Raw genomic sequence first — 14,393 nt, forward strand, 5'->3', positions numbered from 1 at the left:
CAGAGCTCTTCAGTATGCCCTCGCCTGAGGAAGAAGCAACACCTTCGAAACGTCGCGACAAGGGCATACTCATTTAATTTTTTCTATTTTACGTTAGTTTGTTGTTTTAGTTTGTTATTTTTGGGGGATTTTATTTCATGTTTTAATTTATGTTTTATTGGTTTTCCTTAAAAGCTCAAATCAGAGACACGTTAAAACTAAATTAAAAGACCACACAGAAAACAAATTGGGATTAAAAATTCTTTATTAACACCAAACCAAGTAACGGACACGGTGAATCAGGACCTGCAAAAAAAGAAAATACTTACCTTGAACCTGTAAAAAAGAAAATACTTACCTTTCAAATTTAAAAACAATTATGGAGGTAGAGGGATGTGAGGCTGCGGACCATCGGGGTTGATGGCCCGTGCACGCCCTGTTCCTCCTTCGGGAGGGACAGGTTCTTTTCTTCAATCCTAACCAGCCAGTGCCTCGCTCCGGTTGGTCTTTGGGTCTCACTCCTAGTTAACGCTCAATCCAGCATCTATGCCCTACCCCAGTCATTTATCCTAACCCTAACCAATTTGTTTATCTTAAATTACCCACCCTAAATTTGGATTTTGGCCCTATTTTATATACCCCCTGATCTAATCTGGCCCTAAAATCTTTACAATTTTGAATAATCCCATTTCTACTTCATTTTTGGAAATTGAATCTTAAACCTCACCCCAGTACTGGATCTGAAGCCCAAGTAATCCTAATCCCAGCTGAAACCTAAAGCCTAACCCAAAGTCACATCGCCTTTCTAAATTTACTCCCCAAGTCGGGTTGAGTCCTCCCCAAGCAGGGTTGAGAGTTTGTAGTAAAAGCCAAGTCGGCATTAGTAGGAACCCAAAATTCGGAAGAGAAAGAGGACAGATGTAGGCCAAAAGGAAGGGTAAAGGGCAGAGGTCAAGAAAAGGGAAGAAAAGGATGATGAAAAAGGAAAAGTCAAAGGGGAAAGAGGAGAAGACTGGAAAAGAAGAAAGAAAGAAAAAGGGAAAAATGAGAGCCAAAAAGTCTGGCAGAATTGGAAAAAAGCAATGAGCTGAAAAACATACTATAAGAAAGCCACAGAAAGCCAAGGAGGCGGGATCAGAGGGGGAGTATAAATAGGAGGCTCAAACACAGAGCTCTTCAGTATGCCCTCGCCTGAGGAAGAAGCAACACCTTCGAAACGTCGCGACAAGGGCATACTCATTTAATTTTTTCTATTTTACGTTAGTTTGTTGTTTTAGTTTGTTATTTTTGGGGGATTTTATTTCATGTTTTAATTTATGTTTTATTGGTTTTCCTTAAAAGCTCAAATCAGAGACACGTTAAAACTAAATTAAAAGACCACACAGAAAACAAATTGGGATTAAAAATTCTTTATTAACACCAAACCAAGTAACGGACACGGTGAATCAGGACCTGCAAAAAAAGAAAATACTTACCTTGAACCTGTAAAAAAGAAAATACTTACCTTTCAAATTTAAAAACAATTATGGAGGTAGAGGGATGTGAGGCTGCGGACCATCGGGGTTGATGGCCCGTGCACGCCCTGTTCCTCCTTCGGGAGGGACAGGTTCTTTTCTTCAATCCTAACCAGCCAGTGCCTCGCTCCGGTTGGTCTTTGGGTCTCACTCCTAGTTAACGCTCAATCCAGCATCTATGCCCTACCCCAGTCATTTATCCTAACCCTAACCAATTTGTTTATCTTAAATTACCCACCCTAAATTTGGATTTTGGCCCTATTTTATATACCCCCTGATCTAATCTGGCCCTAAAATCTTTACAATTTTGAATAATCCCATTTCTACTTCATTTTTGGAAATTGAATCTTAAACCTCACCCCAGTACTGGATCTGAAGCCCAAGTAATCCTAATCCCAGCTGAAACCTAAAGCCTAACCCAAAGTCACATCGCCTTTCTAAATTTACTCCCCAAGTCGGGTTGAGTCCTCCCCAAGCAGGGTTGAGAGTTTGTAGTAAAAGCCAAGTCGGCATTAGTAGGAACCCAAAATTCGGAAGAGAAAGAGGACAGATGTAGGCCAAAAGGAAGGGTAAAGGGCAGAGGTCAAGAAAAGGGAAGAAAAGGATGATGAAAAAGGAAAAGTCAAAGGGGAAAGAGGAGAAGACTGGAAAAGAAGAAAGAAAGAAAAAGGGAAAAATGAGAGCCAAAAAGTCTGGCAGAATTGGAAAAAAGCAATGAGCTGAAAAACATACTATAAGAAAGCCACAGAAAGCCAAGGAGGCGGGATCAGAGGGGGAGTATAAATAGGAGGCTCAAACACAGAGCTCTTCAGTATGCCCTCGCCTGAGGAAGAAGCAACACCTTCGAAACGTCGCGACAAGGGCATACTCATTTAATTTTTTCTATTTTACGTTAGTTTGTTGTTTTAGTTTGTTATTTTTGGGGGATTTTATTTCATGTTTTAATTTATGTTTTATTGGTTTTCCTTAAAAGCTCAAATCAGAGACACGTTAAAACTAAATTAAAAGACCACACAGAAAACAAATTGGGATTAAAAATTCTTTATTAACACCAAACCAAGTAACGGACACGGTGAATCAGGACCTGCAAAAAAAGAAAATACTTACCTTGAACCTGTAAAAAAGAAAATACTTACCTTTCAAATTTAAAAACAATTATGGAGGTAGAGGGATGTGAGGCTGCGGACCATCGGGGTTGATGGCCCGTGCACGCCCTGTTCCTCCTTCGGGAGGGACAGGTTCTTTTCTTCAATCCTAACCAGCCAGTGCCTCGCTCCGGTTGGTCTTTGGGTCTCACTCCTAGTTAACGCTCAATCCAGCATCTATGCCCTACCCCAGTCATTTATCCTAACCCTAACCAATTTGTTTATCTTAAATTACCCACCCTAAATTTGGATTTTGGCCCTATTTTATATACCCCCTGATCTAATCTGGCCCTAAAATCTTTACAATTTTGAATAATCCCATTTCTACTTCATTTTTGGAAATTGAATCTTAAACCTCACCCCAGTACTGGATCTGAAGCCCAAGTAATCCTAATCCCAGCTGAAACCTAAAGCCTAACCCAAAGTCACATCGCCTTTCTAAATTTACTCCCCAAGTCGGGTTGAGTCCTCCCCAAGCAGGGTTGAGAGTTTGTAGTAAAAGCCAAGTCGGCATTAGTAGGAACCCAAAATTCGGAAGAGAAAGAGGACAGATGTAGGCCAAAAGGAAGGGTAAAGGGCAGAGGTCAAGAAAAGGGAAGAAAAGGATGATGAAAAAGGAAAAGTCAAAGGGGAAAGAGGAGAAGACTGGAAAAGAAGAAAGAAAGAAAAAGGGAAAAATGAGAGCCAAAAAGTCTGGCAGAATTGGAAAAAAGCAATGAGCTGAAAAACATACTATAAGAAAGCCACAGAAAGCCAAGGAGGCGGGATCAGAGGGGGAGTATAAATAGGAGGCTCAAACACAGAGCTCTTCAGTATGCCCTCGCCTGAGGAAGAAGCAACACCTTCGAAACGTCGCGACAAGGGCATACTCATTTAATTTTTTCTATTTTACGTTAGTTTGTTGTTTTAGTTTGTTATTTTTGGGGGATTTTATTTCATGTTTTAATTTATGTTTTATTGGTTTTCCTTAAAAGCTCAAATCAGAGACACGTTAAAACTAAATTAAAAGACCACACAGAAAACAAATTGGGATTAAAAATTCTTTATTAACACCAAACCAAGTAACGGACACGGTGAATCAGGACCTGCAAAAAAAGAAAATACTTACCTTGAACCTGTAAAAAAGAAAATACTTACCTTTCAAATTTAAAAACAATTATGGAGGTAGAGGGATGTGAGGCTGCGGACCATCGGGGTTGATGGCCCGTGCACGCCCTGTTCCTCCTTCGGGAGGGACAGGTTCTTTTCTTCAATCCTAACCCTGTTTCTTTTCTAACACCTAACCCTAACCCTACCCTAACCCTAACCCCAACCCCAATGCTGACCCCTTTGTGCAGGTACCCCAATTCCATCCCCAGTTGCGGATGATGATACCCCAAGAGAGGGAAAATAGAAACCCAAGAGAGGGAAAATTATAGATGGGCCACAAAGACAAAGAAATAAAGCCAAAGTAAATACAAATAGAGGCCAGAAAACAGGGACTGTCAAAGGAAAGTCAATGGAGGGGAGAAGAGTAAGGAGGGACTTTAAGGCAAAAGGAAGGGATGCAGGGATTAGGAGACAAAAGGAAGAAGGCAAAGAAAAGGTAGGAAAGGAGAGAAGGAAAGAAGGGAAGCAAAGGATTAAGTAAAAGTAAGCAGCAAGAAAAAAGAAAAAGGAAAAACCAGAAAAAGAAAAAGAGAAAAACACAAAAAAAAGAAAAAAAGCAAAGTCACGTACATCCGGTACTTTCAGCGGCTGCTGGAGGGAGGAGCCACAGCACATATAAAAGGAGGGGCAGAGAAGAGTCTCTTCATTTTGATTTGGCCAGCGACGCATGTGCACAGCCTGAAGAAGGCACAATCCAGCCGAAACGTAGCTACAGCCATGCGTCAGCACTAAAAAGTGGTTTTGTTTGTTGTTTTAGTTTGTTATTTTAGTTTGTTATTTTTGGGGGGGATTTCTTTTGATGTTTTTTCATTTACATATTGATTTACTGGCCTAAAAGATTCAAAACCTAAAAAATTGACTATCATAAATCTACAACCTAAAAATTGGATAATTTATGGATAAAAACAGTTTAAAAGCCTAAAAATTGGAAACAAAAACGACACAGAGACTAAATTCATTGAGCACAGACAAATTTTATTAAAAAACAGTTAAAAAACCTAAAGAACAGGACAAATAAAACACAAATTCGGAAAAATTAAATATAATTTGGTACTTACCTGAACCTAAAAAAGAAAAGGACGGTACTTACCTCAATTCGGACCTGGGGACTGCCGGATACGGTAGATGGGGTGGCGACAACGTAACGGGTCTCGGGAAGGGTCATGGTGCGGAGCGTGCACCAACTCCTGCCCTCCTCGTGCAGGGAGGAGTTTCAATTTCCCCTAACCTTACCCGCCAGGTCCTACCATGGACCCGCTGGGTTTCCCAGATTGACTGGGGCCCGTTGCCGAAGCCATTTCCATTCCTTATCTGGTTACCCCTCACCTCTATTTTGCATCTCGCTCAGGGTGCCTAATTGAATTCCTCTGACCCCTAATTTGGACCCCAAATTTGATTCCCAATCCCAATGCCAATTCGGCCTGATCTATCCCCATCCCACATTCTTATCCTAACCTTAACCCTAGCCACATGACTAATGCCCTATCTCTAGTCCCATCCCCAGCCTAAGCCCTGACCTTAACCCCAACCCCAATGCTGACCCCTTTGTGCAGGTACCCCAATTCCATCCCCAGTTGCGGATGATGATACCCCAAGAGAGGGAAAATAGAAACCCAAGAGAGGGAAAATTATAGATGGGCCACAAAGACAAAGAAATAAAGCCAAAGTAAATACAAATAGAGGCCAGAAAACAGGGACTGTCAAAGGAAAGTCAATGGAGGGGAGAAGAGTAAGGAGGGACTTTAAGGCAAAAGGAAGGGATGCAGGGATTAGGAGACAAAAGGAAGAAGGCAAAGAAAAGGTAGGAAAGGAGAGAAGGAAAGAAGGGAAGCAAAGGATTAAGTAAAAGTAAGCAGCAAGAAAAAAGAAAAAGGAAAAACCAGAAAAAGAAAAAGAGAAAAACACAAAAAAAAGAAAAAAAGCAAAGTCACGTACATCCGGTACTTTCAGCGGCTGCTGGAGGGAGGAGCCACAGCACATATAAAAGGAGGGGCAGAGAAGAGTCTCTTCATTTTGATTTGGCCAGCGACGCATGTGCACAGCCTGAAGAAGGCACAATCCAGCCGAAACGTAGCTACAGCCATGCGTCAGCACTAAAAAGTGGTTTTGTTTGTTGTTTTAGTTTGTTATTTTAGTTTGTTATTTTTGGGGGGGATTTCTTTTGATGTTTTTTCATTTACATATTGATTTACTGGCCTAAAAGATTCAAAACCTAAAAAATTGACTATCATAAATCTACAACCTAAAAATTGGATAATTTATGGATAAAAACAGTTTAAAAGCCTAAAAATTGGAAACAAAAACGACACAGAGACTAAATTCATTGAGCACAGACAAATTTTATTAAAAAACAGTTAAAAAACCTAAAGAACAGGACAAATAAAACACAAATTCGGAAAAATTAAATATAATTTGGTACTTACCTGAACCTAAAAAAGAAAAGGACGGTACTTACCTCAATTCGGACCTGGGGACTGCCGGATACGGTAGATGGGGTGGCGACAACGTAACGGGTCTCGGGAAGGGTCATGGTGCGGAGCGTGCACCAACTCCTGCCCTCCTCGTGCAGGGAGGAGTTTCAATTTCCCCTAACCTAACCCTGACACAGAGACTAAATTCATTGAGCAAAGACCAATTTTATTAAAAAACAGTTAAAAACCTAAAGAACAGGACAAATAAAACACAAATTCGGCAAAATTAAATATAATTTGGTACTTACCTGAACCTAAAAAAGAAAAGGACGGTACTTACCTGAATTCGGACCTGGGGACTGCCGGATACGGTAGATGGGGTGGCGACAACGTAACGGGTCTCGGGAAGGGTCATGGTGCGGAGCGTGCACCAACTCCTGCCCTCCTCGTGCAGGGAGGAGTTTCAATTTCCCCTAACCCCCCCCCCCCCCCCCCCCCCTAACCCTAACCCTACCCCCCTTCGGGGACCGGTCTCCCAACTTTATCTTCCCCTACCCTAACCCTTTCCAAACCAAAGAAGATAAGATGAAGCATACCTGCGCAGCGGTGGGTGATGAGGAGAGGCCGCAGCGTGTCTGTCTTAAAGTGCAAGTTTGTGACAGTTTAAAGCTTAACAAGCTAAGACGCCAAATATCCAGAGCACAAAGACAAGTCAGAGGGCTTTTTCAGACACACACTTCTAAACCGTCGTGCTCAACAGTGTCTCTGCTAAAACTGCGTCTGTGCTCTGCCCCTGTAAAGTTGCCTATCGAGTGCTTAATGATAAGGTGCATGGTAGCTGCTTTCCTCTGCAGGTGGATGAAGCCACTGATAGTGACAAAGGAATGACTTCTCTGCAGACAGGCTCCTGCCAGAAACGTGAGGACTGTGTGGGGATGTGCAGACGGGGGCGCGACGGCTGGGAAACGAGGAGGGCTGCAAGTGGATGCACTGTATGATACACGCTGGCGTCTAGACAGCTCAGTCCTGAGCTGAGTGATGTAATGACTGATTGCATCGACACAGTCATTACATCAAAATACAACCCCTTTTTTTCGGCACTGAAACGAAACAGGCTCCGCCCACACAGCCGTTCTGTATCACAGCTGTGATGCAAAAAGATTTGGGCACCACTGGTATAGAGTGACTGAAACCCAGAACCTGGAAGTGTCCAGTGATGTGAGGGTAAAGGACGTCTCACTGTGTACTTTGGTGCACAGATGAGTTTGTGGTCGGTTCAGTGAATGCAGCCCATGAGCTGCAGAAAAAGCCCAAATCCTGAGCCCCCCAAGATTTGGGCTCAAGATGTGTTCTGCACTGCAGGCCCTTGGACTCCATCAGGGTTTGGGCCAGTTTTGAGCTCTTATAAGTATCAGAGATGGACACGTGATATTTTCAGGGATGCGTAGGCATGATGGGTAGAACATGACCCTGGAGTTAAAATGCAGGTAAATGTGATTTAGTTTGTTTACTCTAACTAGCTACCCAACCCTCACTGTGAAAGGAGCCTGGAAAGTTTCCCCAACATGAATTTCTTTCAGTCAAGTTTTCTCCAGTAATGATCAGAAATCAGATAAAACCCACTCTTTATTTTATTCTACACACAATAAATTGATAATTATTCCAGGATACAGAAAAGTCTAGATTTCGTCTTCAGACTGTCACATCTGGAGCAGGGCATAATTTGATTTGGTTTCTAGAAGAAGCTAAAGATCTTTCAGTCGTGTTGCTGTTGTTCCCTGACACCTGCAGTGCAACCATTAATTTAGCTAATGAGAGTTCACGTATAATTATAACAGGTCTTAGTTTCTGGATCGTCTCTAAGTTGACGGTATACTGCTAAGACCAGTTCTGAGTCTAGAGACAGCCAATGAGAGACACTAGTAAGGACATCACTGAGGAGAGTTTTCTAGTACTTTGGAGAAACCTCAATCAGCTAACGTCCTGCTGTGATACTCAGACCTTTTCTCTAATTAAACCAGAAAGCTAGTTTTCATTTATTCTATAATATCCCAGAATGTTTCAGCATGTCAGAAATGCTTTGGTGCATATCCAGGTTGTATGCAAATTAATTCTGATTAAGTCTGAACTACAAAATACAAAACATAGCTTGGACACAACAATAATGTCCTCGTTTCACTTCTTTAAAAAATGTATTTTGATCTTATGACACTTACTAAAAGCTTTACTTCCAGAGGTTGACAGAGACGCTCCGTGCTGATAACACGTGAATGTGTGAAGGTTTGTATCATATCTATCTGATAGACTCCAGTTTGTGCATGTAAATGGAGAGTCCTCTTCACACACTGAGGTTAGTTATGGAGTTCCACAGGGTTCAGTGCTAGGACCAATTCTGTTTACATTATACATGCTTCCCTTAGGCAGCATCATTGGAAGACATAGCATACATTTACACTGCTATGCAGATGACACCCAGCTCTATCTGTCCATGAAGCCAGATAACACACACCAAAGAGTTAAACTGCAGGAATGTCTTAAAGACACAAAGACCTGGATGGCCGCTAACTTTCTGCTTCTTAATTCAGATCAAACTGAGGTTATTGTACTCGGTTATTGCAGATGGCCCCGCCCCTCCCTGAGCCTGGCTCTGCTGAAGGCTTCTTCCTGTTTAAAGGGAGTTTTTCCTTGTGCCAAAGCACATGTGGGTATATTCCTGGACAAAAGGCTTAGTTTCTATTTGCAGATGTGTTCTGTGATCCTCTGAAATAGCTGGATTAATTAACTCCAATAATAATCCATCAAGACTTTGTGGATATGTTTTAATCTCTGTAAAGATTATTATAAAATGTTGTGAAGGTTTTGTTTATTTCAAAAGGATCTGTATTAGTAAGATAATAGTTTGCAGGTTTACTCGATTTTAGGCTTTTTCTCATGTTAACAGTAATTGAGGTTACAAACGTGGCAGGTCTTTCTTTTAATCACAGCTTTCTGTCACTCTGGAAACACTGTCATTTCTTCTCTTTCAGAGTTTGCTGAAGATATTCCATCAGTGCAAAAAACCATTCAGCAAGCTACAGTTCAAGCGAGCAAGCTCCTGCAGTCCCCCAACCAGGACTACAAGAAGTTAGAGGTCAGTGAAAACTCGACCGGACTTTCCACAAATAATTCAGTTTAAAAGAAAGTATCATTAGATTCACCCAAAAAAGTTTTGTTTTTAAATAAATTATTGATTGATTGTTAACTGTGTTTGTGTTGTAGTTGAGTATGTGCTGTACATGAGGTGTACGTAGACTGGACAGTGTGCACCATGGCTGAGAATTTGGCTGATAATTATTATGGCCATTGATGGTTGAACCATGAAAACAGGGGTGTGGTGCAGTGGGATTGTAGTGGGAGCTGGAGTAACAAACTCCAGTGCTTCCTCAGTGATGGCTAACTATTTTCTAAACCTAGGTAATTCCTTCGGCTGTTCCCACCTGGGCTCAAAGCTTTTATACTCTGCTGATATCGGATGTGTTTATCAGTGATCGAAAACAGAGACTGAGATTGTTATTATTGAGTTTGATCACACGTTAGGTGCATTAAACACCTGCTTTAATACTGTCCTAAAGTCTGAGAACAATCATCACTTCTTCACATATAAAAATGTTCTTCTCACTAGCACTCAGTATCCATACAGCCCATACTGTACAGCTGCACAGCTAAACCCCACCATGTTAGTTTTGCTTGATTGGACAGTCTTGTTGTGTAAAAGTATTCTTGGCTTTCTCAAAGTACATTTAAGTATGCCATGTATCCACTGTGACTCCAAACACGCCTTTTACACCCCGAGACTCAGCCTATAACGTTGCCACGTAGTCTTGGGGTCTCATGCTGTCAGGATTGAGCAGACAGTTGTTCTTATCCTGTGTGCAGGATTTCATTAACCAGCTGCTGAGCATGGAGACAGTCATCACTCAAGCTCGCTCGCTCAAGGCCAAGTTCTCCGTTCCTGAGGACGACAGCGGAGAGGCTGCTGATGAACTGAAGAAGTGAGTCGCAGAGTTTGAGCTGCGCTCACTGACAGCTTTGTTTGTGCTGTTGGTGACATGTAACCGTCTTCACCGTCACTACAGATAGTTAGTCAGTAACTTGTTGTCACGATGAATCTGTTAACGTTTCACAAAGACGGCGTCTGAAGGATCACAGTCAGTTCACACGTTTCTTTCTCGCTCATGTTGGTGGTCTTATTTTATAGTTTTGGCGTCTTCAGGTTTTACATGTTCTTATTTAAGTGTTTTGTTTTGTGGGAATATTGTAACATTTCCCACATTGTGTGTTGTCTCTAGGTTTGTGAGCTCCCTGCTGGAGGAACCAGAGGTGGTAGTGACAGGAGCAGGCCAGGGCCTGGCTGGCAGTATAATCCACAGACTCTTCATCAGTGCTCAGAGGGTAACTCTCACTCTGCCTCCGTGTCCTTCCCACGTCTTGCTGTCAGTTTCATGTATACAGTCATGTATTTGTCATCTATAGAGACATCTTTAGAGGTACACACACACACCAGTCAACCACTTATTCAATATCAGCATCAAGAATAGGTCGGTGTCCCGGTCCTAGAACAAGACATGAAGTCAGCGCTGTTTTATTTATATATGCTTCATGTAGATGAAACTGGAAGGACGTGGTCAGCACTGATGTAAAGACGCAGTGTTGTCTGTCAGTGTCAGGAGAGTCTGCTCTATTGTAACGTTGTTTCTTCCTGAAACACACAATTGCTGCTGCTGTGCTGTGAAGCACGTTCAGAGCTATAAGAACCAGTCTGTTTAACTATCAATGGAAAATGAAGAATTATCAGTTTGACTGTGTGACAATTCTGCAGGAACAAAGTTGTGCAGCTCTCTCCGCAGTGGAGCAGATCTCCTTCCTGTCTTTGACGCTTCTTTTTCTCTTTCTGCAGTAACAACTATTAATGTGCATTTGTATATGTTTACAGTGTTAGCAGAAACAAAGCTTTGGTGGCCGTGACTCCAGAGATGGAGCCGAGTATCTAATCGAATCATCGGTTTGTTCTTTAAGCCTTAAAAGTGTCCATGTGCTCCACACTGGATCCCAGATTGACTCTGATGCATCAACTGGAACATGAATCCAAAATCCTGCTCCTCACATTCAAGGTCTTAAATAATCAATAATAATTTCAACTGTATATTTGATGATTGTCAGCACAAAGAGGGAGAGAGAGGAACAGAGAGGGAGAGAGAGAGAGGGAGATGCAGAATGAGGACAGAGATGAACAAGAGCAGGTGAGACTCACATGTTAGTCAAATGGTTGTTTACCAAGAGTATCACCGTATCACAGGTCCTCATGTATCTCGTACCTAGTGTTTCTTTTTAGGTTTGTTATTTTTCAAATTATATATTTATTAAGTTCTGCAGCTTGTTTGCACAACAAGGCTGAATAATTATAAACTTTTCTCAATCTAAATAGTGGACTTTGGTAGAATTAAAAAAACAAGTGTAGTGCAGGTCTATGATGATTTTTAGTGCTGCTATCATCTAGTTCTGATTCTGGTTCTGTCTTTGTTAAATCCTATATAGTCCTGATTTTGAACTGTTGTAGTCCTGTTTTAATTCCGGATCAGTTCTGGGTCTGGTTGAATCGGGGTTTAGTCCTCGTGTCTTGATACAGCCTGACTTTGTTCTGCCTCGCTGCTTAATTAAAAAACTAGTTTAAGGTGTCCTGCACATGTGATATATATTTTCCCCTATATGAAGTCATTCTTTTTTGAACAAAACTCAAAACTCAGCCAATTAATCTTTCAGTCATTTCTAACCCCCCCCCCCCCCCCCCCCAAAAAAAAAAAAAATACATCCCACATGAATAGGGCTAAGCCCCGGGTGTTTCAAATGTCTGGCTCCGCCTCTGGTAGAGAGAGTATATGGGCTCAAATTGTGGTCATAAATATTTTTTACTTGTAAATCAGGATTTGTGTGTTAGGTGAGCACTCGGCTGTCGGGGAAACTTGTTTTGTAAAGTTCGTTTAGCTAACCTGTGCAGGTGAATGAATTTACCCTGACTAAAGAAATCAAGAGAAACGCACCGGGCTGCTCAGTGACTAACCACGGTTACTGTGCTTTTATTATGAGTATTATACTGTAAGAGCAACAGGCTGGACTCTGCACATATTTAATAATCAGTTCTGCGCAGAAGCAAACAGCTGCATGTTTTCTGTCGCTTTCCACATGTGGAACGACATTAACGCCAACTTTTAAAAACCTGGCACTTCAGTAACCCCTCATTAGTCAATAGCTACGGATTAAATAGCAAAGCCCGATACTTATGTACTGAAACCAACTACTTCCGCTTGGCAGCTTAAGTTAAAATGTTACATTTTCCCCTGATTATTATTTTTTTTTTTTTTTACTGAGTTTGTTACAAATATTCAGGTTAAACTGTCCAAATTATTTTTAATGAATTATGTTCACAAAGTCACATGTGCAGTACTCTGTACAGCTTGCATCCTTTAGGACAAATAATTTGAAGCATTAATATTTCTTGTTCAATACTGAGCTGATAACACCTCTGTATGTTGTGACCAGGATGCAGCAGCAGACTGAACCTCGACTGAAACCTGCTCCATCATCTCATCTTTGCAGATGTCCATTTATAAAGCATCACCAACTCAAAGGTAAACATGATATTAGAAAATGTGTTAGTAAGGCCTTTAAAACAAATAAAAAATAAACAACTGTCGGCAGAACTGTAGGACTGAACAACTTCAGATCCCGAGTGTGTGAGGACGGAGAAGGATCAGCTCTATTTCAGATTTGAGATAAACTTTATATTTCAGTTTGTGATGATTCAGGAGCCGTCCTCAGATTCAGATCTCAGCACCACCCAGTGACAGCAGACAGATCATCTTATATCTTCACTCTTTGTAGTAACTCCAAAATTAACTGAAGAAAACAGTACAAAGGTTAAAGTAAGTAAGTAAACTTTTCACAGATAAAGATCACAAAGTGCTTTACAACACAGAAAATGGGAATATAAAAACAATATAACAGTAAATAAAACAATGTAAAACAATAAAACTATAAAAACAGCATAAGAAGAAATTCATCCATGCTTTTCTAAATAAAAATGTCTTCAGCTGTTTCTTAAAAGAATCAATGGAGTCCGTGCAGCGAAGAGACAGTGGGAGAGAATCCCACAACCGTGGTGCCGCCGTCTGAAAGGCCCGATCACCACGAGTTTTAAAATGAGTGCGTGGTACCACCAGCAGTCTCTGATCTAATGACCTTAAAGCCCAGGGAGGCCAAGACTGGAGTGATATGCGATCTTCTCTTGGTGCCTGTTAAGAGACGTGCTGCAGCGTTCTGCACAGTCTGAAGACGATTTGTTAAACAAGTAAAAAGGCCGTTACAATAGTCTAAACGAGAAGAAATAAAAGCATGAATAATCATCTCAAGTTCAAGCTTTGATATCATTAGTCTGAGTTTAGAAATATTCCGTAAATGATAAAAACAGTTTCAGACCAGCTGCTTAGACTGCTGCTCGAGCGACATGTCAAATATGACACCGAGGTTTCTAAGGCTTGATTTTACAGAAGGGTCTAAGAAGCTGATATGCTGTCTGATTTCTGGGACCATGTGGTCTGGAGCAATAATTAGAGTTTCTGTTTTATCAGAGTTTAGTTGGAGAAAATTGTCATATAACCATTTGTTGATTTCTGTCAGGCAATTACTTAAATTAGACAATTTATAAAACTCAGACATTTTGAAGGAACAGTATAGTTGGATGTCGTCAGCATAGAGATGATAGGAGATATATTTATAGCGCTTAATAATTTGGCCTAGGGGAGATACATAAAGTAAAAAGAGAATTGGACCCAGGACAGATCCCTGAGGTACCCCACACGGCAAAACTGTTGATTCTGACGTGACATGATTCATGCAAACAGTAAAAGATCTCTCAGACAGATATGATATAAACCATTTTAAAACAACACCAGTAATCCCAAACAAGTTCTCGAGTCTGTTTATCATGATGCTGTGATCTACAGTGTCAAAAGCAGAGCTGAGATCCAGCAGGACCAGCACAGTGTGCTCTCCAGAGTCTGCTGCCATCAACATATCACTGGATACTCTAAGTAAGGCCGTTTCAGTGGAATGCAATTTATGAAAACCAGACTGGAAAGTGTCCATAACAGCATTTTTAT

The 14,393-nt window shown here is 41.2% G+C and overlaps 1 protein-coding gene across 1 annotated transcript; it reads left to right on the forward strand.

Moving 5' to 3' along the window:
• The first annotated feature begins 6,745 nt into the window (after window positions 1-6,745).
• Window positions 6,746-13,209, forward strand: LOC309710176 (uncharacterized protein). Its single transcript, XM_082539428.1, has 6 exons — window positions 6,746-9,328; window positions 10,114-10,229; window positions 10,527-10,629; window positions 11,398-11,477; window positions 12,775-12,863; window positions 13,026-13,209. The coding sequence occupies exons 2-6, from the start codon at window positions 10,138-10,140 to the stop codon at window positions 13,133-13,135; spliced, it is 474 nt and encodes a 157-aa protein (XP_082395554.1). The 5' UTR covers window positions 6,746-9,328; window positions 10,114-10,137; the 3' UTR covers window positions 13,136-13,209.
• Window positions 13,210-14,393: the final 1,184 nt, after the last annotated feature.

The sequence above is a fragment of the Aulonocara stuartgranti genome (assembly GCF_965226115.1).
Source record: "Aulonocara stuartgranti genome assembly, chromosome: 7".
Taxonomy (NCBI): Eukaryota; Metazoa; Chordata; class Actinopteri; order Cichliformes; family Cichlidae; genus Aulonocara; species Aulonocara stuartgranti.

What these genes read in the sequence shown, in the direction of transcription:
- LOC309710176 (XM_082539428.1), top strand. Translation starts at nt 10,138, where the DNA reads ATGGAGACAGTCATCACTCAAGCTCGCTCGCTCAAGGCCAAGTTCTCC. An exon ending in TCTTCATCAGTGCTCAGAGG is followed by an intron (nt 10,630 to 11,397) that starts GTAACTCTCACT and finishes GATGATTGTCAG; the next exon opens with CACAAAGAGGGAGAGAGAGG. An exon ending in AAAGCATCACCAACTCAAAG is followed by an intron (nt 12,864 to 13,025) that starts GTAAACATGATA and finishes TTTATATTTCAG; the next exon opens with TTTGTGATGATTCAGGAGCC.